We start from the raw sequence: 24,287 nt of genomic DNA, 5'->3' as shown, positions 1-24,287 counted from the left end.
CTGCTTCTGAGAGCCCCGCCCCTTGTTCCCTCGTAAGGCATTCTGGTAGCTGTAGTCCAGTCCCTCGTCGGTCTCCTCCCTGTGTTAACCTGGCACGTCTCTTAACAGAGGGCGGGGGGGGGGAGCTCAAGGTTGGCTTCACCTAGAGACTGCAATTCCCGGCCTGCTTTGCTTGTCGCATAGCCTATGGGAGTCGTAGTCCGGACGTGAGTCCCAGCGTCCCGTGCGCCGCTGACGCACCGTAGCCGAGGGACCCGGCCGGGCGCCACGCTACGGAGGCGGCGTAAAGCGAGTCGTGTTTGGGCGGCTCTACGGAGGCTGCGTAAGAAGGCCGGGCCGGGAGCTCCGCGGCTGAGGCGTGCTGGTCGGGGCAGCGCGCCCAGGGACGAGTAAGGCTGCACCATTCTCCTTGAAGTTGAGGATCAGTCCACGGAGACGCCATTCAGCCGCAAACGCTAAAGAGGCCCCGCTGCTCTCAGAGGTGAGTTCCACGAAGGAGCGGCCCCGGGCCCACGGGACTTAACCTCGGGGACATCGGCCTAGGCCCCGGGAGCCTCGGCCTGGGAAGTAGCGGCCGGGACCGAAGGGCTTGGCCTGGGCTACAGCAACCCAGAAGACTCGGCCTGGGGGACAACGGCCCGGAACCGTGAAGTAGAGGTGTCAGCCTGGGGCCCTCGGCCTAGCAGCAGCGGCCCAGAACCAGGGGACTTAACCTAATGGACAGTGGCCTGGGGCCGGGGCGCTAGGCCTGGGGCGTAGCGGCCAGGGACCTGGGAGGCTCACCCTGGAGATAGGGCCCCAGACCTCTAGTTGGCAACCAGAGGGTGTAGGCTCTGCAGGCTGTCGGAGCTTGGTCCTATGGGTCACTCCAGGCCAGCCCAGGTGCCCTGGACACAGGTGGCGGTCTCCCTGCCTGCCTGTCCTTGAGTGCCCTCTTTTCCCAGCCGAAGTGCTGATCCATTGCACGAGGGCATGTGTTGAAGAGGGCCCTCCACAGTTCCTGGTAGCTGCCTGGGCCCTCTAGGAGTGGCCATCACTCATTTGTACCTTGGCCGTCCCACACTTCCTTCTCCGTGTTCCTCCCAGCGGATGGGGAAATTATAGAGGCTGGCTCCTGATAACCAGTGTTTCCTGCTAGCTGCAGAAGGGGCCCTTCTGGTCCTGACTAGGGAGCCCTGTTGAGTAGCCAGGGTACCCTGCTGGGCTGGCTTTCGGTCCCCTTAGTTCCCAGAGGTTGTGACCACATCACAGGTACCAGGACCCCAAAGGCAACAACTGTGAGGTTTGGAAGCTGTGAGATGAGGCCTAGGTGTTTGGGATCCTGCAACTCAGGCAGGTGAGCAGTGGATTGAGTGAGGTGAAGAGTAAAATGAGTGAACCTCAATTCATTTGGCAGCCTGTAGGGCCTGTTCTCCCCTCTTGGGATCCCCCTGTCCATTGCGTCATAGGTGCAAAGCAGGCTGAGGGGTGGGGTAGTTCTGCCCCTCCAGTTCTGAATGACTCTTGAATGGGAAGAGGGGCAAGAGATATTGTTTCCCTGCCCTTGGATGAACACAGGGAGCCGTGGGTCTGTCACTTGACAGGGAAGTGGGTCTTGTAGGATACCAGCTCAGCCTGGCTGTGGTGTTGTATCCTGTGCTTCCTATGAGGTTGTTCCCACTCTTTTCCTACAACTGAGAATCCCTGGAGGTCCTTGTGTGGCAGACAATTTTATGACCTCAAGCTCTTTAGGAAGGCAAGTTTAAGCCCTGCTAGACCCAAGGCTCGGAGCCTACATAGTTAACAGGGATATATGGGGACCTTTCACTAACCATAGTCTCAGAGCAGCAGGATGCTGGCCCCTGACCCTGCATCTGTGTGGAAGCCTTCCAGGAAAAGCTGCAGTTCCACTGTTGTGGGATAAAACTCCTGCACATCAGGCCCTGCGTCTACCAAGTCCTCTTGGCCCTTTTCTTCCTCAGTCTTTCCCAGGCCTTGGTACTCTGGTAATCCCCCTCTTACAGATGAGGAAACCAAGGCAGGTTTCTAACTCATGAGGCTGCCTTTGACTTCCTCATTGCACTACCTTATACGTGGCAGTTGGAAAGAAAGGTTCTGCTGCCCTGAAAGCCTGCCAAAACAACATGCTGTTCATGAGCTTGTCGGGAAAGGACTAGAAGGAGGGCAGCTGTCCACATTGCCATTTGGGGCAGAGCAGCCCCTGACCTAGTGCTCTGGCCCTTTGTGTGACAGGTGTGGACAAGTACTCAGACGGTAAACTGTTATTAAGTGAAAGCAGTTTGGACTCTGAAAATTGTATCTATAGAAATCCAGGAACATCAGTGACTTGTCACATCCACATTTATCTCAGACTGTGAGGCTGAAATGATAGAAGGGGGTGCATAGCTGTGGGTTTGATCAATCTCTTCAGCCCAGAGGAAGGACACCACCTCCCTGGGATCTCCAGGGGGACTCTCCTTCGTGCTGGACTGCCACACCTCCTCACTGGCCTGGCCTTCTGGTGCCTGTCCATGCCTGTTATAGTAACTGAACAAGAGCATCCTAAGGTAGAGTGTAGTTTTATTTCTCTCTTAAAGCACTGACTTTTTTCCTGACTGCTCAGCATGGACATAGGCTCTACCCTCTGACCTCCCCCACTTCCTGAACTCTTCTACTCTTGTCACTGAGCCTCAGCTGTGTGGAGCCACTTGACCTTCATCCTCTGCTCTCAAAAAAAAAAAAAAAAATCCCAGAAGACCTATGCCCAGCCTTAATGTCATCCTGACTCCCATCCCCAGGGCTCTACTGGAAATACTCACACTCTGCACATCTCTCTTGCTGGGTACAAGTGCTTAGGGAGCAGAGACTTGTTTCTGTCTCTCAGCAGGCCCTGTGCCCAGCTCCTTCCAGCCCTACATTGAGCAGATATCCATGAGTACTCTCAGCTGCTTGCTCCAGGCAGCTCTGAGCTTCAGGTTCTGAAGTCTGAGGGGAGCTGCTTAGGCAGTCCAGAAAGGCAGCACCAAAGCTTCTTGTAAAAGAGGGATGTCTGTTTGTGACCTTCGCTTGTTTCTAAGTCTGAGTAAGGAAGAGACTTACTGACCTGTGGCCCTTCCACAAATGTCACTGGAAGGAGGTAGACAAGGCTGTGGGTTGAGGCTGAACTTGTTACTGTGTGGGTCCAGGGATGGCTGGATAGAAACCCCGTGATGAATGTGTGGGCTCATGGGTGACATGGTCTGCCACAGGACAAGGCCTGTGGCTGGGCTGATGGAAGGGAGGGAGAAGGAGCTGTGGGAAAACAAGACCACCTAGCCCACTGAAGAGACCCAAGTAGGCAAGTGTGGGGCCCCAAAATGAGCTAAAAGGCCCTAGGTCAATGATAGCGAACCTTTTACAGCTTTCAATGATACAGCCCTCTGCAGCACATGTCCCATAGGTTCGCCACCACTGCCCTAGCCAAACTGATTGTACTTTTGTACTTTTTTGTGGGAACTGCTACATGGGAAGCTGCGATGTAGCTGTCATTTCTGCAGGGATTCGTGGGGCACCAGATAGGCTCACTAAAGTCTACATGTCAAAAGACCAGTAGACAGATGCCTTGCTTTTGCCTGCCTGTCTTGGCAAATGCACATCACAGTTCTGCTTCCCCCATCCAGTGTCCCAGCTGAACCCAGGGAAGCTTTGAGGGTTGCTCTCCCCACCTCCCTGGTGGCTAAGCTGGAGAACGAGCCTGGAAGGATTTGGGGATAACAGGAGGAAAACAGGTCAATAGCTGCTGTTTGAAAATGTCATAGTGCAGCTGCGCTGGTTGTAGACAGACATTGTGGACTCCTGACCCTCTGGGAGCAAGCATGCTTTACTGCAGAAGGATTTCCTCCCTGCACTGTCGTCCACTTTCCTTGAAAAAGTTGCCCTTTGGAGTTAGTCACTCAGGCAAGTTGAACCTATCAGACCTTCTACCCTTTGCCCTATCTCACCTGCCCCCTACTTCCCCTTACAGGGAAATACAGCTAGCTCTGGTGCTTTCTGGAGCCCTTGCCTTCTTGAAGAGGCAGCTGTGCGGACACTAGAGCTCACTGAGGAAAGAAGTGCCAAGAGTTCTGTTTTGGGTCCAGGACCTACACTCCTTCAACTCCTCTCCACCTCTCTTTGGGGCCAATGGAGGACTTGATCCTTCCTGTCCTGACTTCAACTGGGCCCTCAGGCTGTTTGGGCCTGGGCTGCTCCTGATGCTACTTGGCAAACAAGAAATATTGTAGTGCTTAAAAACAAGAGTGCTCTTCTTGTACCCCTTTTTCCCTGTAAAAATAGTATTCCACATTAAATATTGAACTTGTGAACTAAAAAATGAAGTCCTGGGCTGGGGATTTAGCTCAGTTTTGCTGCCACCTGCCCTGAAAGTGCAAGGTCTCAAGTTCAATCTCTGGTACCAAAAATAAAATGAAGTCCTCAGTATGTTTCTGTTTCCCTGACAGTACCACTTTGAAAAACTTAATTTCCTTTTTTGTGATAAGGTGAAAGGGCCAGGGTTTTAGCTCAGTGGCACCATGCCTGCCTCGAAAGGGCAAGTTCCTAAGTTGATCCCCAGTACCAGAAAAAAAAACACAACAAACATAATTAAAGTGATGCGCAACTCCCATAGACAAAAGGACATATAGGGGCCGGGGATTTAGCTCAGTGGTTTAGCCGCCTGCTGCTCAAGGTCAAGGATCCGAGTTTGATCCCCAGTACCAAAAAAAAAAAAAAAAAAGACATATAGTGACCCTTTTCCATTCCCTGCTACAAGCAGAACTAGCTTGTGGATGTTCTTCAGACTGAACCTGTCAGGATACTCTCTTATCCCTCCATAGAGGACCAGATGCCTCAGAGTCTAGCCCCCTCATCTCTGTAGTTCATCTGTGAGCTGAGTCTGAGATTCTCACAGCCCCCAGTGCAGTTCTGGGAGCCCAGCCCTGGATCCTGATTTCCATCCTCAAGCTAGTGGCTGATGGTGAAGTACTCAGCAAAACTGAGCAATCTAGAACTCGAAGAAAGCCTCCTAGTAGCACATTCTTGTATTAGCTGCAGCTTGGTAGGGTCATGCTCCTTCTTGAGTTTGTTAGCAGTAAGTTTGAGCTTTTGGATCCCAAGACTTTTATTCCTATATGTGCCTGCTAGGTGGGCATTTTATTTTGAGGAGAACTTCTGTGGTTCACTTCACTAAGGATGTTCACATGGTAGAGCAACAATTTAATGTGTATAAGAGGTTACAGTGGGTCTCACACAGGGCCAGGAAGAATAAGATGGGAACACATGAGTGGCTCTCCTACCATGGGTCTTCTTGTGTGGTAAGTGGTACCAAGAAAAGCAGAGCCATGCAACTTGAAGCAGTGATTGCCTGTTGGCAGTTGGAGCAGCCAGGTGGGGGTGCCATGACCTAGGTCCAGGGAATTTTGATGTCCACCTGGCTGTTTGTCCTGATTCCTGCCCCATTTGGGCACCTTGGCTTGGCAGTGTATGGGGAGCCCAGCTCCCTTCCTGGCTGGTGCTAGCCTATGACCTGCCTGCTCCTTAGCCGAGCCAGGCTGAGGGAGGGAGAAGTAGGATCTTGAGCAGCCCTTTCTGCTCTCATGCTGGCCCAGGGCTGACCACCTGCCTTTCTAAGTAGGCTGGACAAGTTAGGGGCCTTAGACAAGGGCCATGAGGAGCTGGCTAAGCCTGTGCTGCCTTCAGGGCACAGGTATCCTGTTGTGGGGGAGATACAGCTTTATTTTATTTTGTTGTTGTTTTTATTATAATTATTGTATGCATACTAAAGATTGAACCCAGGCCTTCACAATGAGCTATGTCCCCAGCCTTTTGAGACAGAGTCTCAAAGTTGCCCAAGCTGGACCCAAAATTGCAGTCTTTCTGCCTCAGCCTCCTGAGTGCTGGGATTACAGATGTGTACCACTGTACCAGCCACAGTGCAGCTTTTCAGGTGGTACTGGTGATAGCCCTGTAGCATGGCTAGGGCCTGGGCCAAATGCCTGTTGGAACCGATTCCCAGGACTCTATCTTGTGCAGAAAAGCTCGGAGGCCCTGTTTGGCTTTCCCAGACAGAGTTCAGACCCTCCAGGAGGGCATGCCCTCTGTGTGGAAGTCATAGTTGCCAGTCTACCTGGCATCCCTTCCCAAAGCAGTGACCCAGCTACAGATCCATTGGCAGCTTGGATATCTGTGCACCTTGGGTAAGCCCATTCCCAAGCACCGTGGCCTGTTTGTGGGTGTGGACTGCAAGACTGTGGAGCAGCAGGGTTAGGGTGCTGTGTTGGAGGGCATCCCTGCATTCTTGAGATCTGCCTTGCCCCTACAGAGCCTGACTCCCTCAACCTTTTGGGAACCTCCTTTAGGAAAGTCACACTCCTGAGCCTTGAGGCTGTGATTTATCATTTGGGATGTGTGTGAGAGCAAATCTGGTGGGACCTTGACCTCCTAGGTGTCTCCCCTTTTCCCTGACCCAGGTCCCCAGATGGAACCCCCTCTATATCCCCAGTGGTGATGCTGGAGCAGAGTTGGTGGGAAGTGTGAATAAGCCCCACCCCTTAGCCTGGCCTCTTCTTGTCCTTGAGCCACAGGGGCCAAGACTGGGGCCCTGGCCAGGGAGCTGCTGGTGTGGGCACTGAAGGTGCAGATGTGCCGTGCCTCCACCAGTCTCCAGGGAATACTGGTCTTCAAGTTCTCACAAGGTTGGAGGTCATGGTAGTATCCTTTCATGGGGTGGGTCCTGGCCTGGTTTCTTTTAGGGAAAAGAGAGAGTTCTGTCCCTGTCCTTGGCCCTTCTGCATTACAAAGCAAAAGCTTCATTGTCTCAGGATATTTCTTCAGAAGGTGGCCTTGGTATCAGTCACCAGGTGCCAGCTCACTCTTGGCCTTACATCTGGACTGGCAACCTCCTGGTCTGGTGGATGCAGTTCTGGGGAGTGGGGAGTAGCCATGGGTGCCAGGCTTGGCTGGGGTTACCCCTCTCCCTCTGCTGTCTCTTGTACCTGTCTTGGGTGGAGGTGAAAGTAGGGCTGCTGCAGTTGTAGTGTGGTGGGATGGCCCTCCCTAAGACATTCAGGTGGGCCCTGGAAGGCAGGCATTGTCACAGGATGGGGACCTTGGTCTGCTGTCACCCTTGGGCAAGGCCAAGTAAGAAGGGACACAAGGGTCTTGCTGTGTGCGTTTATGAGTTAGCAGGTCAGTGGCACGTGGCTTAGCCTGGGTTATACAGGGGCAGGCCCTGTGCCCAGGGCACTCCCAGACAAGGACACTCAGGGAGATCCTTTGCCTGGACACACCAGGAGCCCCATGAGCTAAGGATGGGACAGGGCTTCCCTAGTCATTTCAGGATACTATCCTCAGATTGTTCTGCTGGTAATGGGGCATCCTGTAGTCCTTGGGAGCAGGACGTATTGTCAGGCAGGGGGTACTGTCATTCTACCTTGGCTGGTACAGGAAGTACTGTCAGTATGCCTGAGCTGGAAGGCAAGAAGCAGGTAGCACCAGCATTCTGTGACAGTGGGGTCCCAGCCCTTTGACAGGCTTCTCTGCTTAGGAGAGCCATAGTGGCCCCCAAAACCACCCGTTTAGGAAGCACCCTTGAGTTTGTACCTCAGATGTGCTGAGCATCTCTGTTCTGGACAGGCTGTTGAGACTAGAACCTATGACCTACCCCCTATGACCTACCCCCAGAGGGCCCTCAGTGACGAAGGATAGGGCGGAGCAGCAAAGGGGTGTTGATGTCACCACCAGGACCTGGCCTTCTAACCTAGAGCAATCCCCTGACTGGACCTATGCTGAGTCCTGAAGGGGATCATCCTTGACCTGGACACCCTGCTGTTCTCTGAGTGCTTGCTGGGCATGCCTCAGCCAGGTCTGGGCCAGGCCAATGGGCCCTGGTTAATTAGCATCTTCCTTGCAGGGCAGTAGCAGCCACCTCCTTGCTTCCCTGAGGCCAGATCTAGGCCACTGCCCCATTTTAAACTAGGGCAGCAGTTCCCAGATGAAAGTAGAGGAGGAACTGGTTCTTAGGCCTTGGGATGTGGCAGATGATGGGGGTTGTGCCTCCCCCTGGCCTGGGAGGCAAGCATCTCTCTCTTTTTTTTTTTTTTGTACCGGGGATTGAACTTGGGACCTTGCCCTTGCAAGACAGGTGGCAGAACCACTGAGCTAAATCCCCGGCCCAGGCATCTCTTTTTTGCAGTACTGGGTTTTGAACCCAGGACTTTGCTCCTGTTAGGCAAGCACTGTACATGCTCACTTCGGCACATATACTAAAATAGGAAAGCACTCTTTATCACTGATCTGGATTCCTATCTCTTTCTATTTTTTATTTTAGTATATGTGCTGCTGAAGCAAGCACTCCATTTTTTATTTTTTAAATTTTATTTATTTTATTTTATTTTTTGGTACCGGGGATCGAACTCAGGTCCTTGCACTTTCAAGGCAGATGGTGTAACCACTGAGCTAAATCCCCGGCCTTCTATTTTTGATTTTGAGAGAGTGTCTTTGCAGATTGCATAGGGTAACGTGGAATTTGTGATCCTCCTGGCTCAGCCTCCCAGCGCTGGGATTATAGGTCTGTGCCACCATGCCCAGTGAGAAGTAGGCACCTCATCATGCTCAGTATATCCTCTCCCTTCCTACTGGGAGGCTGTGTGATCACAGTGCTCTCTGGCTCTGTGAGGTGTCTAAGTTATGCAGCAGCAAGGAAGTGAATGTCAGTGGTAGGAGCCTCTCAGCATCACTGATTCCCATGTCCAAGGACCTAAAACAGCCTGACAGTGACAGAGCTATAGGTGTTTGCTGAGTGAGCATAGTGGGACACGAGTGAAGGTACAAGAGGCACTGGCTGGAGCATCAGTTTGCCCCCACAAGGGTCTGCAAGAGAAGGTGACCCTCAAGCAGGACCCTGGGCCTGTCACATATAGCCAGAGCCATGCTGTGCTCTGTGGCAATCTCTCAACCTCATGTTCTTTCTGAGGAGAAGCCTCAGTGCTTGTTTGTAAAAGATCCCACCCTCTTTCCAGGTTATTGAGTTAGAGCCAGGATGGGAAGTAGACTGCCCATGTCAATGTTCCTCATGGCCCCCACCATGTGCCACACACTTATTCACTGTGTGCCCAGGCCCTGGGGTGAGAAGACCTGGGAGGGCCAGCCTTCCTTGCCCTGGGATAACTTGAGCTAGTGGCTCAAGTGTGATGATCTCCTCTCTGGAGAGCTAGCCGGAGCCACAGGAACAGGTAGCCCCGGAAGATGCAGTGTCCCTGGGGCTGCTGTTGGGTCCTCCTGTCCCCTCAGAGGCCACTGGGTGTACAACCTTCCTCCCCACAAGAAAGTCACATGAAGCCTTTGTATAATTATTCACCATACATGGTGGGTTCATCAGCCACAGGGTGCAAGTGGGATGAGGGCTGACAGCTGTACCCAGAAGCCAGGTTCCCTGTGGTCACTCGGTGAGATCAGGACCCCAGGCAAAGGTGGGGGTCTCCCAACCAGGACACTGGTCCTTACCACCCCTGTAAGGGGTTTCTTCCCTGGCAGCAGGTGTTGGGTAGTGGAAATCCCCTGAATGCCTTACAAGGTCATCTCTCAACGGCTCTCGGTTGGGATGTTTGTTCTTCCTGGCCTCTCCCTATTCCTTGTCTTCTGAGCACTCAGGGAGAAGAAACTGCTGTTCTGCCCCCCAGGGAGGCCTCATCTCCCTCCCTTCAGGATCATTTTCCCAGGGCTGGGTCCAGCTCAGTGGGGAGTAGGTCAAGCTTGAATGTCTTCCATGCAGTGGATACTACCTCTGCCCTGGTCCTGCTAGGGGGTCAGTAGCACACCTTGCCGTGCACCAAACCTTGGTGTCTTCCTCCAGGACAGGCTGGTGGGTGGTCCAGTCAGGAGAGCTGCAGGTGCCCCCGGAGGGACACAGTTCTGCTTTCACCACGAATGCAGGCAAAGTGCTTTGTTGACCACAGATGAGCTCTGGACATAGTTGTGAGCAGTTTCTGACTCATGGACAACTCTGCTGAGCATCAGGATCTGCTATAGGAGGGGAGCACTTGCAATACCTCCTGTGGGAGGCTGCGGTGTTTCAGGGCTCAGTAGTGCAGGGATTGTTCCAGCACTGACACTAACCACAGGAGAGGCAAGTGTCTTGGGTGACCTGGCTGATGTGGGGCTGGTAGCTTGGGAATTCGCTTTGCTGGGTCTCTGGCCAGAACCTTAGCAGCTACAGCAGCTGATGCACTGAACTGCCCCATGAAGAAGCCACCAGCACATATGGCTATTGCTTCCCAAGAGGTGGCATGTCCGTATTGAAATGAGCCAGCAAACACAACCCAGAGATCTGGACCTCTCAGTATCTCAGTAATGCCCTTTATGTGATTTCACATTGACAGTGATATCAGATATGTGGGGTTACACAGAGTATACCCAGGTTCCTCTTACCTGTCCTTTTACCACCTTTACTGCCTTCTAGGAAACCTGAACCTGCATGGTTTGCTCTGGCCTGAGTCACCCAGGCTTCCTTAAAGGGCCAGATAGAAAACACTTGAGACTTTTGGCCCAGGCAGTTTCCAAAAGTAGCCACAGGCAACATGTAAACAAATGAGTAGGGCCATGTCCAATAAAAATATCTGTGGATACTGAAATTTGAATTTTGTGTAATTTTCACCTCCTGTATTCTTTTTCTTTTTTTCCCCCAGTCACTAAAATATGTAAATATGTAAAAGGGGCTCTTGTTGATGGGCTGGTCTATGTTCTGTGACCCTGCTCTGTACCACAGTGTGTTCACTGTCCATTTTGCCTGTGGGGGAGGCCTGAGCAGGCACAGGACTTGGCCAGTGGTGCTCCATCCCACCCAGCCTCTTGGGAGAAAGCAGCCCCTCGCACTTTGAGAAGGCCATCAAGTGAATGTTATGACTACAGGGCGGACTCTATTGGTTCTGATCAAAGCCTGATGGCGAGTGGGTACAGAACTGTTGGCCCAGTAGCCTGGAGTGTTGCAGAAGGGCTGGGCTCATTGCTGCTAGTCTTCTCAGGTGTTAGGTGCTTTTATTTTTTTTTAACAGTACTGTACTGGGGATTGAACTCAGGGTATACTAAGCTACATTCCCAGCCTCTTTATTTTATTTTGAGACAGGGTCTCACTGAGTTGCCCAGGCTTGACTCAGACTGGCAGTTCTCCTGTTTCACCCTCCAGAAAAGCTGGTTGTACATAGCCATGTGCTGCTGCACCTGGTTAGGTGCTAACTCTTAAAAAGAACCACACAGCCCATCCACCTGTGGTGTGGAGAAGCCCCCCTACCTGGACTGCCCCCAGTTCCACACATACCTGCTTCAGTGTCCTAGGAGCTTGTGAAGAAGCCAGGGTGGGCTGTTGGTGGGTAACAGTGAGCCCAGGGATAGGGACTACTGGGATTAGGCCTGCCTGTCAGCCAACAATCAGAAATGGAACCTGGATGCCCTCCTCAGCCCAAAGCCCTGGCATTGAGGCTCTAGTAACCCAGGCAGTCCATGCAAGTCAGCTTCCCTGTCCCAGAACTACCGCTTGTAGGCCATGTTTGGTCTCTGCCTCCTTGGCCAAGGCTGTAGGATGGCTGCTCTTGTTGTGCAGATAGTCCACCTGCTGAGGCCACAGCCAGGCTGTGCTTCCTCCTGGTCACCTGGGCAGTGTGAGTCTCTCCAAGGGAGGCTGAGGGACTGGCCCAGGGCAGTGGGTTTGCAAGGTTGGCTGCTATCCTTCCAAAAACACAGCTTAACCCATGACCTCTGTGTCTTTCTCTGGCCATTGATGGTTCCAGCTACCTTTCTCTGAGACCCCTCTGTGGCTTAGACCACCAGCATGCCCCTTCATTTTTCCTTTTCCTGTGGTTAAACTTTCATTTTTTTTTTTCCTATAATAAGGCAAAACTGTGTGATCTCTTTTCCAACTAAGGAATAAAACCCCTATGAAAACCAGAGACAAGTGGTGTGGGTGTTGCTGGGTATTCAGAAGCAGGGTGGGATGATGTGCATTGTGGGAACCCCAGTACACTGCGAGCTAGTACAGCCCACCTCTACCTGCTGTGGGCCTCACTGTGAGAGGAGCCCTATGGTGCTGAATAGTTGGAATCGAGCCCTGGGTCCCTGCATCTTGTTCTCCCCTTGCCCACCACAGGGTGCTCAGCATGCTGGGAACTCTCCCAGGGCCTGGGACTTTGTCTCTGTGATCACACTGTTTCTTCTCTCTTTTTATTCTCTCTCTCTTTGTTTATTTTTGTTATGTCACTGACCAGCCAGCCGCCCTGTCTCCGCCGTGGGCACTCTGCTCTCTCCATGCTCCCGTTCGTGTGTTGCCGGCCAGAGGTGACCAGGCCCAGCTCTCAGCGTGGCCACTGTCAGGGAGGCCATGGGGAGCTCCGCCTCCTCCCTGGCCACCGAGACAGAGTCAGACCATGGCTTCCCTAGGGGGCTGCCCTACCCAGGGACCCCAGCAGCGGCTGGGTGGTGTAGGAGTGGCCCTGGGGCCCCCGTCTGGGGGAGTGCCCTGGTCACCAGGCAGCACCCACGCCCCCGGGCCCGAAGGTAAGAAGGTGGGGAGGGACTGTCCCAGAGGGGTCTTGGGCAGGAGGCCTCTTTTTCAAGGTGTCCCTCCTTGGCAGAGGTGCTTGCTCAGAACTGGGGACCCTGTCTCTCAGGGTTTTCTGGCAATTTATTCCCCACAAAATGCAAGAGCTGAGAGGCTCTGGGCTTGTTTCCACTCTTGGCTAAGCAGGATCCCTCCTCCCAGACCAGAGTATGTCAGCACTGTCCCCTATTGGGCACTTCTTTGCCATGGCATACCATGCCTTGCAGAAGCTGCCTGGAGACCCTCTTGGACCAGGAAAGCTGCTGACCCCAGCCCTCATGACTATGACTCCCACAGTCTGCCATCTGCTGGCATGGTGAGAGGACCAGCGTGGAGCTGTGGGCAGCACACAGTAGACTGGACTCCTCAGGGGGCTTTGACGTAAGATTTGAACTCCTGGAGATGAAGGACATGAAGGTGTCTTTGAGGCTGTGGGAGAATCCAAAGTCCTAAGAACTACCCTTGTGAATGGGAGCTGAAATCTAGGGAGGACAGGAGCAGAATAGCAGCAGAGACCAGTGAGAAGGGGGGTGGCCAGGCCTGGTGGCTGCACACTGCTTTTCCTGCACATGATGGTGTTAAGAGTGCATCCGCAGAACCTCTCCATACTTTGTCACTCTGGGGAACACCTCTATGTGTCTTTTCAAATAGCTTTATTGAGATATGGCATATCCCATCAAATCACCTGTTAGTACAGTCATTTCCAACCAGTTTATAGCTTTGTTCAGACATCCTCACAAACCAGTTATAACATCTCTGTACTCCAAAGAGATCCTCCTGCCTGTTTGTAGTCGCTCCCTCCCTATCATGGTCCTAGACAGCGACTAACCTGCTGCCTGTCTATAGGTTTGCCTTTTCTAGAAGTTTCACATAAGCGGAGTCATACAGTGTGTGGCCTTATGATCTGGCTGCTTTTACTCAGCATAATGCCCTTGGGGTTCATGCACATTGCAAATGTGTCAGAATTTCATTCCATTTTATGGCTGAATAGTATTGTATTATAAAGATACACCACCTCTTGTTTATCTGTTCATGGGCACTTGGCTCGTTTCCAGTTGGCTTTTATGAATAACGCTGCTATAAACATTTGCATTGAAGTTTTTGTGTGGATGCATGTTTTCATTCATCTTGGCTAGATCCCTAGAGCAGGGTTTGTGTGGCTTTCGTTGCACCTGTCATACTGCTTTCAAAGAGGCTGCACCACCTCACATTCCTGCTAACAGTGTGGTAGTGGTGGTGGTGGTGGGGCTCTTGTGTCTCTCATCCTGAATGTGCTTGTTAGCGTCTGTCTTTTTGACTCTAAACATCCTAGAGGATACACAGTCGTGTCTAATTTGGTTTGATTTGCATTTACCTGATAGCTAATGGTATTGAGCATCTTGTTTTGTTTTCATCTATCCACTTTTTAAAAAATTTCTACTTGTATATATCCTAAGGAAAAATTGTTAGGAGTAGAATTACTAGGCCCAGAGTCTGGCTGTTTATATCTGGACTGCATTCTGAGAGTGTCACAGTGACGGGCAATGCCCACATTGAGTGTCACCACACGTTTGTCAGGTAGGTGGGTTTGCTACTTTTATTTTTTACTAAATTGATGTTTGCAAAAGAAAGTTCAAGGTTTTTAAGCCCAGGACTATGTTTTCCCAGTCACATTTTAAAATTGTAGGGGCTGGGGATGTAGCTCCACGGTGCTGCACCTGCCTGGCAAGAGTAAGGTCCTGAGTTCAAATTCCGATACCAAAAAAAATTTTTTTTTATCTAGTATAATTTTTTATTATAGAAATTCTGCACTTTTAGTAAAAATTCAAGCAGTACAAATCAGGCTTGGTGACCCACACCTGTAGTCCAGCAACTCAAGAGGCTGAGGCAAAAGTATTACAAGTTTAAGGCCAATCTGGGAAACATAAGACCCTGTCTTAAAATAAAACTTTGAAGAGAAAGGGCTGAGCATGTAGCTCAATGGTAGACCACTTGGCCTACAATAGGGTCAATCTCCATTAGTACAAAAAAGAAAAGAGAGAAGGTGGGAGTACAGAGGAATATAAAGAAAAATATTTTTCTCCTTCCCATTTTTTTTGGTGGGGGGTGCTCAGCCCCTGGGCTAGAGTCACAAACCTTAAAAATACCTGGGGACTCATGCTGCACTTATCTGGCCTTTCTTGGGACTGTTGGGAGGAAGAGTGGTGGTGGCTGTGGTTCTGGCCACAGCAAGGAAGGCTGGAGCCTTGGACCAGCAGAAGTGAGGAACAAGTCCTGTGGGGTTTGCTAGGCAGGTCCCTCTTATGGCGTGAGAATGTGTTGGATTTGGTTCTCAGGCGGTTGCAGGGTTACATTAAGGTACCTTATGACAGCATCACTGGCATCCTGCCAGGCCCTCCCCTATCTGTGCCCTTGACAGCCCTGGCTTGTTCCATCACTGCTAGTGGCCCTGGGCCTTAAGGCTATTACTTTTTTTTGGTACCAGGGATCAAGTTCGGGACCTTGCACACCCAAGGCAGGCAGCAGAACCACTGAGCTCAATCCTGGCCCAAGGCTGTTACTATTTGACACATAATGGTGGGCCCCCAAAACAAGAAGGACGAAGTGCTATAATGACCTTGAGGATCCACAGCCAGCCAATTGGAGAGGGAACTGTGGAGAGGAGCTGGGGTTGGCATATTTTGGGGAGAGCAGCTGTTGATACCACACCAGGCCACCCTGCAAAACCCTCTCACCCACATGTGTGTGCACACACCTTCAGGGCAGTGAGGTACAGTCATGGGAAACAGTCTGCAGACCTTTCCCAGCTCTGATAGGGCACTGGTGGGCCAGGAAAAGTACAGGGCAGAAATTGTTTCTGCAGAGCTGAGTGCACTGGCTTCATGCCTGTTAGATTCTCACCACACCCTCAGGAGCACAGATGCTATCCCTCAGGCCGCCGCCATGTATGGGTGAAATGGAGCTCACAAGTCACCTAAGTGGGGAAGACCACGTATGCTATGCCTCTGCCCTCTGACCCACTGGCTCACGAAATACAGGAGCCCTCTCACACTCCATGTCTCACCAGCTGCTTCATCAGTGAGCAGCTGGTTTAGCATTGGCTGTTGATAGACAGAGACAGGAAGGACACACCGTACCCTAGTCTCAAGCATATAGTCCACCACGAGCACAGGGACAGCTACTGAAGTAAGCCTGGTCCCTGGGGTGCAGAGCTGGCAGGTATGGCCAGTATCCCTTGGTGTGGCCTACTGGGCCAGCTGCCTAGCCCCAGAGGTCTGGTGCCTTTGACCAAGGTCTTTGGTGGGACACCACTTGCTGGCTTAGTTTCTCAGTCAGGGAAGGTCCTCTCATCATAGCAGGATGCAATGACCTTAGTTTCCCCATCGGTGCTCACTTCCTGGCTTCTTCAGGTGGGCTTTGTCATATGCCCCATGAGCTCACAACCTTCCTTCCAAGTCCAACTGTGTGTTGGTAGCACCCAGGAAACAGAGGGCAGAGGAGTCCTATGCCAGATTTTCTGGCTTTTGCCTTGGTCTCCCTCATCATAAGCTAGTCCCTCTAAAAGAACAACTCCTGGGGTCTTTGGCATGGCTGCCTCCAGTCTGAGTTTGTGTGCTGCAGGATTTGGGAGTGCCTTGTTGAAAATTCTGAAGGGCCTTTAAAAAAATTTTTTTTTTTTTGGTGCCAGGGATCGAACTTGAGACCTTGGATTTGCGAGGCAGGCAGCAGAACAACTGAGCTAAATCCCCAGCCCAGCATTGTTTTTATTTAAACCTTCTCAAATGCTGACAGAATCTTCCTGATTTGCCACATCTATCAGGACAGCTTTGACACCTGTCATGTCCCCCTACCCGTGTCCTCCCAGGTACTGTCTGGGCAGCAGATGCCATGCTTTCAATCCATCTGAGCCCAGGCAAGGCACTGACCATACTGGCCAATTCTGGGGCCATGGGAACCTGAACTCTCTCCTCTCCAGAATTTTGAGGTTCTTCCTCTCAGTCTGGGGCCTGAGACCAAAGCAGGGCATATCCTGGGGGACCTGGGCCACCTCTCCTGGAAAGCCGATGAGCCCTTCTTTGCATGAAAAGGACAGGAGAGGTCTGGGCATTTCCAGGCAAGTTCCTTTGGTTTTCCAAGCACAAAAGCCCAGGTCTAGTTCACCATATACCTCTGCTACCCCAGAGTTCTGCAGAGCCCCTCTTTTTTTTTTTTCTGGTACTGGGGATTGAACTCGGTCCTTGTGCTTTCGAGACAGATGGCATAACCACTGAGCTAAATCCCCAGCCCTGCAGAGCCCCTCTGTCTACTCAGGCCTTACCCTCTGTGGACACAGCCATGGGCAGGTCAACACCCCTACTTTGTGGGCCAAGCATATCTCTGGCTGCCCTTCATAGAATCAGCTCTGGGAACCATTTGTGTTGCTTGGGGAGATTTTGGGGGGTTTGTTTTTCCTGAAGAATGAGTTTTCTTTCTTCCTAACTAAAAGGATTAGAAGTACAAGCTTTGGGCTTTGTTGTAAAGAACAATTGATTTTCCTGCAGCCCAAGCCTTAGTAAATTTAAGAGATGTTGTGGAGTGTAGAGAACCCCTTCCTCAGCCCAGCCTCACCCTATGCTAGACATTGGACCTAGAAATCCTCTGCCTTCTGTACATCCTGACTGCTGCCCAGTGCCCCAGCACCTCCTCTTCCACTGAAGGAGGAGAGGCCCAGGAACGTACCCAGTTCTGGGGCTGCTGGAAGCCTCCCCTTCACATACTACACTTTGAATCTGGTCCTAAAACCCAGGAGGGACATGTGTCCTGTCCTCAGGATAGCAACAGGTCCAGGCCTTCTGGCCATGACCGCTAGCCATGCCCACGCTGGCTGTGCTCAGGCAACCCTCCTGGACAGGCTCCGTGCAGCTACCTAGGACCCACCACTACTCTGCCACAGCCCCATCCAGGTCCAGGATAAGGGCTTAGGAGGTCTACCATGCCCTCAGTGAGCAAGGAAGCCAGAATTGGGGATTGACTTTAGGTAGAAGCTTTGGACCCTCTGTCTCTAACAGCAGCCCCTCTACCTATATGAGCTCATGGAGAGCGTAGCCTGATCCTGAGTTGGCCACACTCTCCACGTCACCAGCTCCCCCACTCCCAGTTGCCCTCCCTGGCAGGGTGGTGTCATGACCACAAGCCTCACAGGGGTCTCGCTGACCAGGGCCTTCCCTTGCAGCCACACGCACTCACCTGGGTCTATGGCCACAGTGGGGGAGTGGTCCTGTGCACGTTGCACCTTCCTGAACCCGGCCGGCCAGCGCCAGTGTTCCATCTGTGAAGCCCCCCGGCACAAGCCTGACTTGGACCAGATTCTGCGGCTCAGCGTGGAGGAGCAGAAATGGCCCTGTGCTCGCTGCACGTTCCGGAACTTCCTGGGCAAAGAGGCCTGCGAGGTGTGCGGCTTCACCCCTGAGCCTGGCCCTGGGGCCACCTTGCTCCCCATCATCAATGGGGTCCTGCCCAAGCCACCCACTGTCCTTATGGAGCCAAAGGGCAGCTGCAAGGAAGAGGCTGGCCCAGTACAGACAGTGGGACTGGGGGCCATGGAGCCAGCCAGGGGGCACCCTGAGGAGGAGGAAGCAGAGGAGCTGGAGGACCCAGAGGAGGGGGCAGAGCCTAAAAGTGGCTGGGCCTGCCAGCGCTGCACCCTGCACAACACACCTGTGGCCAGCTCCTGCTCTGCCTGTGGGGGTCCCCGAAAACTGTCACTGCCCAGGATCCCCCCAGAGGCCCTGGTGGTCCCTGAGGTAGTGGCCCCCTCAGGCTTCCATGCTGTACCTGCCCCTACCCTGCCGGTCCTTCCTGGGGAAGGTGCTGAGGCTAACCCTCCCTCTACCAGCCAAGGTCCAACTTCTGCTAACCAGGAACTCCCCAGGGTACCGCCCTTCAGCCCCTTCTCATCCACCCTACAGAACAACCCTGTGCCCCGAAGTCGCCGAGAGGTTCCTCCCCAGCTGCAGCCACCTGTGCCTGAGGCTGCTCAGCCTTCACCCTCCACTAGCTCCAAAGGCTGGGCCGGGGCTGGGGCTGGGTCCTCCCGCCTAGCAGAGCTGCTGTCAGGCAAGAGGTTGAGTGTGCTGGAGGAGGAAGCCCCAGAGGACAGGCCTGCCCGTGGTGAGGCCTGCAGCCCGGCCCCAGGCAGTGATGTCATTGACCTGGCCGGTGACACCGTACGCTACACACCTGCCAGCCCCTCCAGCCCTGACTTCACCACCTGGGCCTGTGCCAAGTGCACACTCCGGAACCCCACGACAGCCCCCAGGTGCACAGCCTGTGGCTGCTCCAAGCTGCATGGCTTCCAGGATCATGGTGAGCCCCCCACCCACTGCCCAGACTGTGGTGCCAACAAACCAGGCCCCTGTGGCAGCAGCTGTGGACGGGGCCCTTCAGCCCATAAGGCCGCCCGCCTCCTAAGTGAGCGCACAGACGAGTGGGCCTGCCCTGCCTGCACCCTACTCAACACGCCCCGGGCCACACACTGCGCAGCATGCCACACACCCCAGCTGCTGGTGACCCAGCACCGGGGGGCCACGCCCCTGAGACGCCGGGAAAGCATGCATGTGGAGAAGCGGCGTCAGACAGATGAGGGCGAAGCCAAGGCTCTCTGGGAGAACATAGTGGCCTTTTGCCAGGAGGTGAGTGGCCCCACTTATGTCTGCTAGTGACTGAGATGTGTGATAGTCTCCCCCTTGCCCAGGAGCATCCCTGAACCCTTCAGACATGTGAATCCACAGAGGAGCACTGTGGGGCTGCTAGGGGCTGTATGGAGACTGTTGAAACTCGGAGGTGGAGGAGCACTGGCAGCCAGGCAGGGGCCAGGGGCAGGTCAATACTGCTGTCCTCCTAAGCCTGGCAGTGGCAGCAGGCTGGCTTAGGTCCTCTTAGCCCTCACCTGCTAGGCTGTACCCTCTCCCCAGGTACACACTTGCTGCATTCAACCTGTCACCAACTGTAGTATCTTGATCAGGTGACTGTGTCCCCTACACTCACTCAGGGTCATCTTGACAGTGAACCCTCTGTATAGGTCAGCTTGGCCGAGTACAGAAATCTGTGGTCCACACATAGTACCCCCCGCCAATCCTTGTGGGCCTCTTCTGGGAGGGTGGGGTCATCCTGGTAGAGTGAGGTCATCCTGGACCAGAGTGTACCCCATTCACCCAGCCTGAGTGTCTGGCTGTGATCCCTGCAGAACAGTGTGAACTTTGTAGATGACAGCTTCCCCCCCGGACCTGCATCTGTGGGCTTCCCCATGGGCGACAGCGTCCAACAGCGCGTGAAGCAGTGGCTACGGCCCCATGAGATCAACTGCTCCGTCTTCAGGGACCACAGCACCTCGTGGTCTGTCTTCCACACACTCCGGCCCTCAGACATCCTGCAGGGGTTACTGGGGAACTGCTGGTGAGCTCCAGGCACCTGCCCAGGGCCAAGCAAACCTGGTGGAGGCTGGGAGGCCACTGGTCTGGCCATGGTCCCCTGGTGAGGCCACCTGGTCCACACAGGTTCCTGAGCGCACTGGCAGTGCTAGCTGAGCGGCCTGACCTAGTCGAGAGGGTGATGGTTACACGCACCCTATGCGTGGAAGGTGCCTACCAGGTTCGGCTATGCAAAGATGGCACTTGGACCACAGTGCTGGTAGATGACATGCTGCCCTGCGATGAAGCCGGCTTCCTCCTCTTCTCGCAGGTGGGCCCATGTGGTGTAGGGTGGGGTGGGCAGGCTGGGGCTGCCTTGTGACTCCAGCCTTTCCCTAGGCACAGCGGAAGCAGCTGTGGGTGGCTCTCATCGAGAAGGCGCTGGCTAAGCTGCATGGCTCCTACTTTGCCCTCCAGGCAGGGCGCGCCATTGAAGGCCTGGCCACGCTCACCGGTGCCCCCTGCGAGAGCCTGGCGCTGCAGGTCAGCTCCACTAACCCCCGAGAGGAGCCTGTTGACACTGACCTCATCTGGGCCAAGATGCTGAGTTCTAAGGAGGCTGGGTAAGAGGGGCAGGTGCTGCCGAGGCCTGCAGCATTGGGAGGAGAGGCAAAGTGAGTGGTGGGAAAAGCAGGGGACAGCACCCTCTGACTTGCACTGGCTACAGTCCAAAGGCTTGGCCAGGACTCTGTCCAGGTGGGGCTGGCACTGCCATTCTGGGACAGCCACATCCTGATCTGGCTTATGGGAAGAGCCAGTGACCACTGCCTCAAGCTCAAAGCCTACTGAGGATCCTGTAGGGTGGGGAGTGTGTCTAAGACTGGTCCTACCTGGTCAGCATTCTGAGCCTTGACCCCAGGAACCTGTGGGGGAAAGGAAAAAAAATACCTGTGGAAGGGTGCAGATCCTGCAACCCACCTGCCCCAGCTGGATCCAGGGTGGAGGGCCAGGCCCAAACTTCCTGAGCATGTGTCCTCCATGGGCAGGGAAGGGCCCCCACCTGCTGCCCCTACCCACCTCCCCATCAGCAAGGGCCACTCTGCTGCACAGGTTCCTCATGGGTGCCTCCTGTGGGGGGGGCAACATGAAGGTGGATGAGGCTGCTTATGAGAGCCTGGGCCTACGCCCCCGCCACGCCTACTCCATCCTGGACGTCCGTGACATTCAGGGCTCCAGGTAGGACCTGGTGATTGTGGTGGTCAAGTGTGGGGACACAGGTGGAAGCAAAGTGCAATCATGACTCTCTGTCTTGTGGTCTGCAGGCTTCTGCGGCTCCGGAACCCTTGGGGCCGTTTCTCTTGGAATGGCAGCTGGTCTGATGAGTGGCCTCACTGGCCAGGGCACCTGCGGGGTGAGCTGATGCCTCGGGGAAGTAGCGAGGGTGTCTTCTGGATGGAGTACAGTGATTTCATCAGGTACTGTACACCCTAGCCTGCCCTTGGATTAGTACTTGGGGAAAACTATCCACCCTTCTGCTAACCTTGATCAGCTTAGCTTCTGTGTATCCTGGCTCTGGCTGGGACTCTCAACCACAGCACCTGGGTTGCCCTTTAAATCTAGGTCTGTACAGGGCAGCCTGGGCCTGGTGTCCCTGGTGGTATCCAGGGGGCTACAGCTAGAAAAGCACTTCCTGGCAGGGAGAGCCTTTCTAGAGAGGTCCCAATGGAAGACCAGGGCTGCCTGCCCAACAAACAGCAAGGCTGTAGGCCAATGCTAGGAGCCAGACAGCAGAGGCCCGCAGGTATGGGCACCATGTCCTGGAGCTGTAGTATCAGTATACCTGTCCTCACATCTAGGTACTTCGACTCTGTGGATATCTGCAAGGTACATTCAGATTGGCAGGAGGCACGGGTGCAGGGGAGCTTCCCCAGCTCTGCCAGCGGGCCTGTGGGAGTAACAGCACTCACTGTGCTGGAGCGTGCCTCGCTGGAGTTTGCCCTCTTCCAGGAGGGCAGCAGGTGGGCAGTGGGAAGGGTGGTATGCTGGGCTGAGGCCTATGGCCACAACCATATAAACCCCCAGCCTATTATCTTCGGCCTGCAGGCGCTCAGACACAGTGGACAGCCACCTTCTAGATCTGTGCATCCTGGTATTCCGGGCCACTTTTGGCAGTGGTGGCCGCCTGAGTCTGGGTCGCCTCTTGGCCCACAGCAAACGTGCCGTGAAGAAGTTTGTGAACTGCGATATCATGCTGGAACCTGGCGAGTATGCTGTGGTGTGCTGTGCCTTCAACCACTGGAGCCCTGCCCCACCAGGCCCCCCCGCCACGCAGGGTAACAGCCTCCCTAGACCACAAACCCAAGCTTGCCTCCCATCTGGGAGGCCTGCCAGCTCCCTTACTCATGTCCCCCTACAGCCTCCAGTCCCTCAACAGGCATCCCCCGAGGTACCCCTGAGCCTCCCGGCCACGTGCTTGCAGTATACAGCTCAAGACTGGTCATGGTGGAGCCAGTGGAGGCACAGCCGACCACATTGGCTGATGCTATCATCCTGCTCACTGAGAGCCGAGGCGAGCGACATGAGGTGGGTGGAGTTCCTCCCACGGGGAGGGCAGTGGGGGCATCTGCGCAGCCTGGCCCCAGCCTATATATGGCACCTATACTCAGGGCCGTGAGGGCATGACCTGCTACTACCTGACACATGGCTGGGCTGGGCTCATCGTGGTGGTAGAGAACCGGCACCCCAGGTCCTACCTGCATGTCCAGTGTGACTGCACTGACAGCTTCAATGTGGTATCCACGCGTGGCAGCCTGCGTACCCAAGACAGTGTACCACCTCTTCACAGGTGGGTGTCCCTACCCCAGACCCCAAACCTGGCTTCCCACTGGTCCTCACCAGCCCCCTCCCCCAGGCAGGTCCTGGTGATCCTGTCCCAGCTGGAGGGCAATGCTGGATTCTCCATCACACACCGCCTGGCACACCGCAAGGCAGCTCAGGCCTTCCTCAGTGACTGGACAGCCTCCAAGGGCACCCACAGCCCCCCTCTCACACCTGAGGTCGCCGGCCTACATGGGCCCCGGCCACTGTGACCACTGCGCCCTTGGGCGGGGGCTTGTGCAGACTGCCCACCTGTCCCCCACATGCACTTTACGAGGGAGACCCCGACGAAGGACGCTTGAACCAGAATCTCAGGACCCCCGCCTAGGGAGCCGCCAGCCACAGCTTTCCCTGGGCCCTCCCATGCCCTTCTACTCCTCCCATCCCTGAGCACCCTCAGGCCCCTGGCCAGGCTCCCGGCCACTAAGCAGAATACCTCGAACCAGGTGGGCCATTTGCCAGCCCCCATGTCCTGCCAGCCCCAGGGACAGCATCCAACATTGGAGACCAAGCCAAGCTGGCTCATCACCCTAAGCGTGGGGCATCTTCTGCCAGGGAGAGGTAGCCAGGAGCTCTATTCACAAAACCAAATCTGGGGGTCAGAGGCTAGAACCCTGTGGTAAGAGCCAGGACTACCCTTGGCTCCAGGGTGGCAGCCTCTCCTCAGTTTGCCCAGAGCCTGGCTCCCACCCTGAAGAGGCAGGCAGGCAGGGTCCCTGGAGCCCTGGTGTTTGAGCAGCATGTCCCAGGAGGTGAATGCCTGGTAGCCACAGGCCAGGGCCCCTCCCATGATACTATGCAATTCCTGGAGCACATGCCAGGATTGAAGCCATGACGGGGCAGCAAGCTGCTGTCTGGTGGGGTGCTTTGTCTTCAACAGCCCTGACTGTGGCCAGGCAGGCCAGGGTCCAGAAAAGGCCTGGACCAGCCCCGTCCTATGGCCTTCACCTAGCCACAGAGAGGGATTCTAGCTCCGTCACAGGCACAAGGCAGGCCACAGCCACTCCCCCCAAGAACCCCAGTGAACTGAGCCACCCACCTGCCTGGCATCCCCTTGCTGCTTGAAGCCAGTCACCTTGTCTGCCACGTGGACATCCAAGTCCAGCTTCCTGGGTTCCCCGCCCAGCCACCACTGTCCTGCAGGCAGCCAGCCTGCCCATAACCCTTGAATCTTGTGGGGTTTGTAAGGTTTTTACACCTAGAAACACATTCCCCTCTCCCCCCTGGGCCTCCTTTTATTCTGAGCTGTGAATATTTTTAACCCTGTAAATATGGTCAGCTCTCCCGACACAGAGACCATTTTATCAGCTGTCAGTCCCTTCCCGGTTTGAGGACTCCATGGGCGGTTTCCACTCAGGCTCCAAGGACCAAATAAAAGCGATTTGTTTTGTAAGGGAGGCTTCTGTCTGTTTCCCTCCTGGGGTCTGGGCCCGCAGAAAAGCAGACTATTCAAGGGCTCC

At 54.4% G+C, this 24,287-nt stretch overlaps 2 protein-coding genes across 6 annotated transcripts in view; both read left to right on the top strand.

Moving 5' to 3' along the window:
- The window catches only part of Rab11fip3 (RAB11 family interacting protein 3), a 96,951-nt gene extending 85,064 nt beyond the window's left edge, over window positions 1-11,887 (top strand). For both annotated transcript variants that reach the window (XM_004873784.4, XM_004873783.4), the window contains 2 exons: window positions 184-481; window positions 3,983-11,887. The gene's annotated coding sequence lies outside the window, so the exon portion shown is untranslated. The remainder of the gene's footprint in view (window positions 1-183; window positions 482-3,982) is intronic.
- Window positions 291-24,220, top strand: Capn15 (calpain 15). 4 transcript variants are annotated; one of them, XM_004873775.4, is made up of 13 exons: window positions 310-481; window positions 12,252-12,540; window positions 17,775-19,233; window positions 19,788-19,996; window positions 20,098-20,281; window positions 20,350-20,573; window positions 21,061-21,186; window positions 21,273-21,425; window positions 21,807-21,968; window positions 22,054-22,283; window positions 22,367-22,533; window positions 22,617-22,795; window positions 22,862-24,220. In XM_004873775.4, exons 2-13 carry the CDS (start codon window positions 12,365-12,367, stop codon window positions 23,037-23,039), a joined length of 3,447 nt encoding a protein of 1,148 aa, XP_004873832.1. In that variant the 5' UTR covers window positions 310-481; window positions 12,252-12,364; the 3' UTR covers window positions 23,040-24,220. The 4 variants fall into 4 exon arrangements, 3 of the variants coding, with proteins under 3 accessions (XP_087058931.1, XP_004873832.1, XP_021106991.1); XM_021251332.2 differs by having other exon boundaries at window positions 22,033-22,283; XM_087202805.1 differs by lacking the exon at window positions 12,252-12,540 and having other exon boundaries at window positions 291-481.
- The last annotated feature ends 67 nt before the right edge of the window (window positions 24,221-24,287 follow it).

This window comes from Heterocephalus glaber, unplaced genomic scaffold (assembly GCF_053883595.1).
Source record: "Heterocephalus glaber isolate CG9 unplaced genomic scaffold, H.glaber_assembly_v1.0 deba00001781, whole genome shotgun sequence".
NCBI classification, from domain to species: Eukaryota; Metazoa; Chordata; class Mammalia; order Rodentia; family Bathyergidae; genus Heterocephalus; species Heterocephalus glaber.
Note: the sequence above shows the minus strand (reverse complement) of the source record. Positions and strands in the feature narration are given on the sequence as shown.

Coding starts and splice junctions, on each gene's coding strand:
- Capn15 (XM_021251332.2), top strand. CDS start 12,365: ATGGGGAGCTCCGCCTCCTCCCTGGCCACCGAGACAGAGTCAGACCAT. Junction 21,426..21,806: donor GAGTACAGTGATTTCATCAG/GTACTGTACACC, acceptor CCTCACATCTAG/GTACTTCGACTCTGTGGATA. Junction 22,796..22,861: donor AGTGTACCACCTCTTCACAG/GTGGGTGTCCCT, acceptor CCCCTCCCCCAG/GCAGGTCCTGGTGATCCTGT.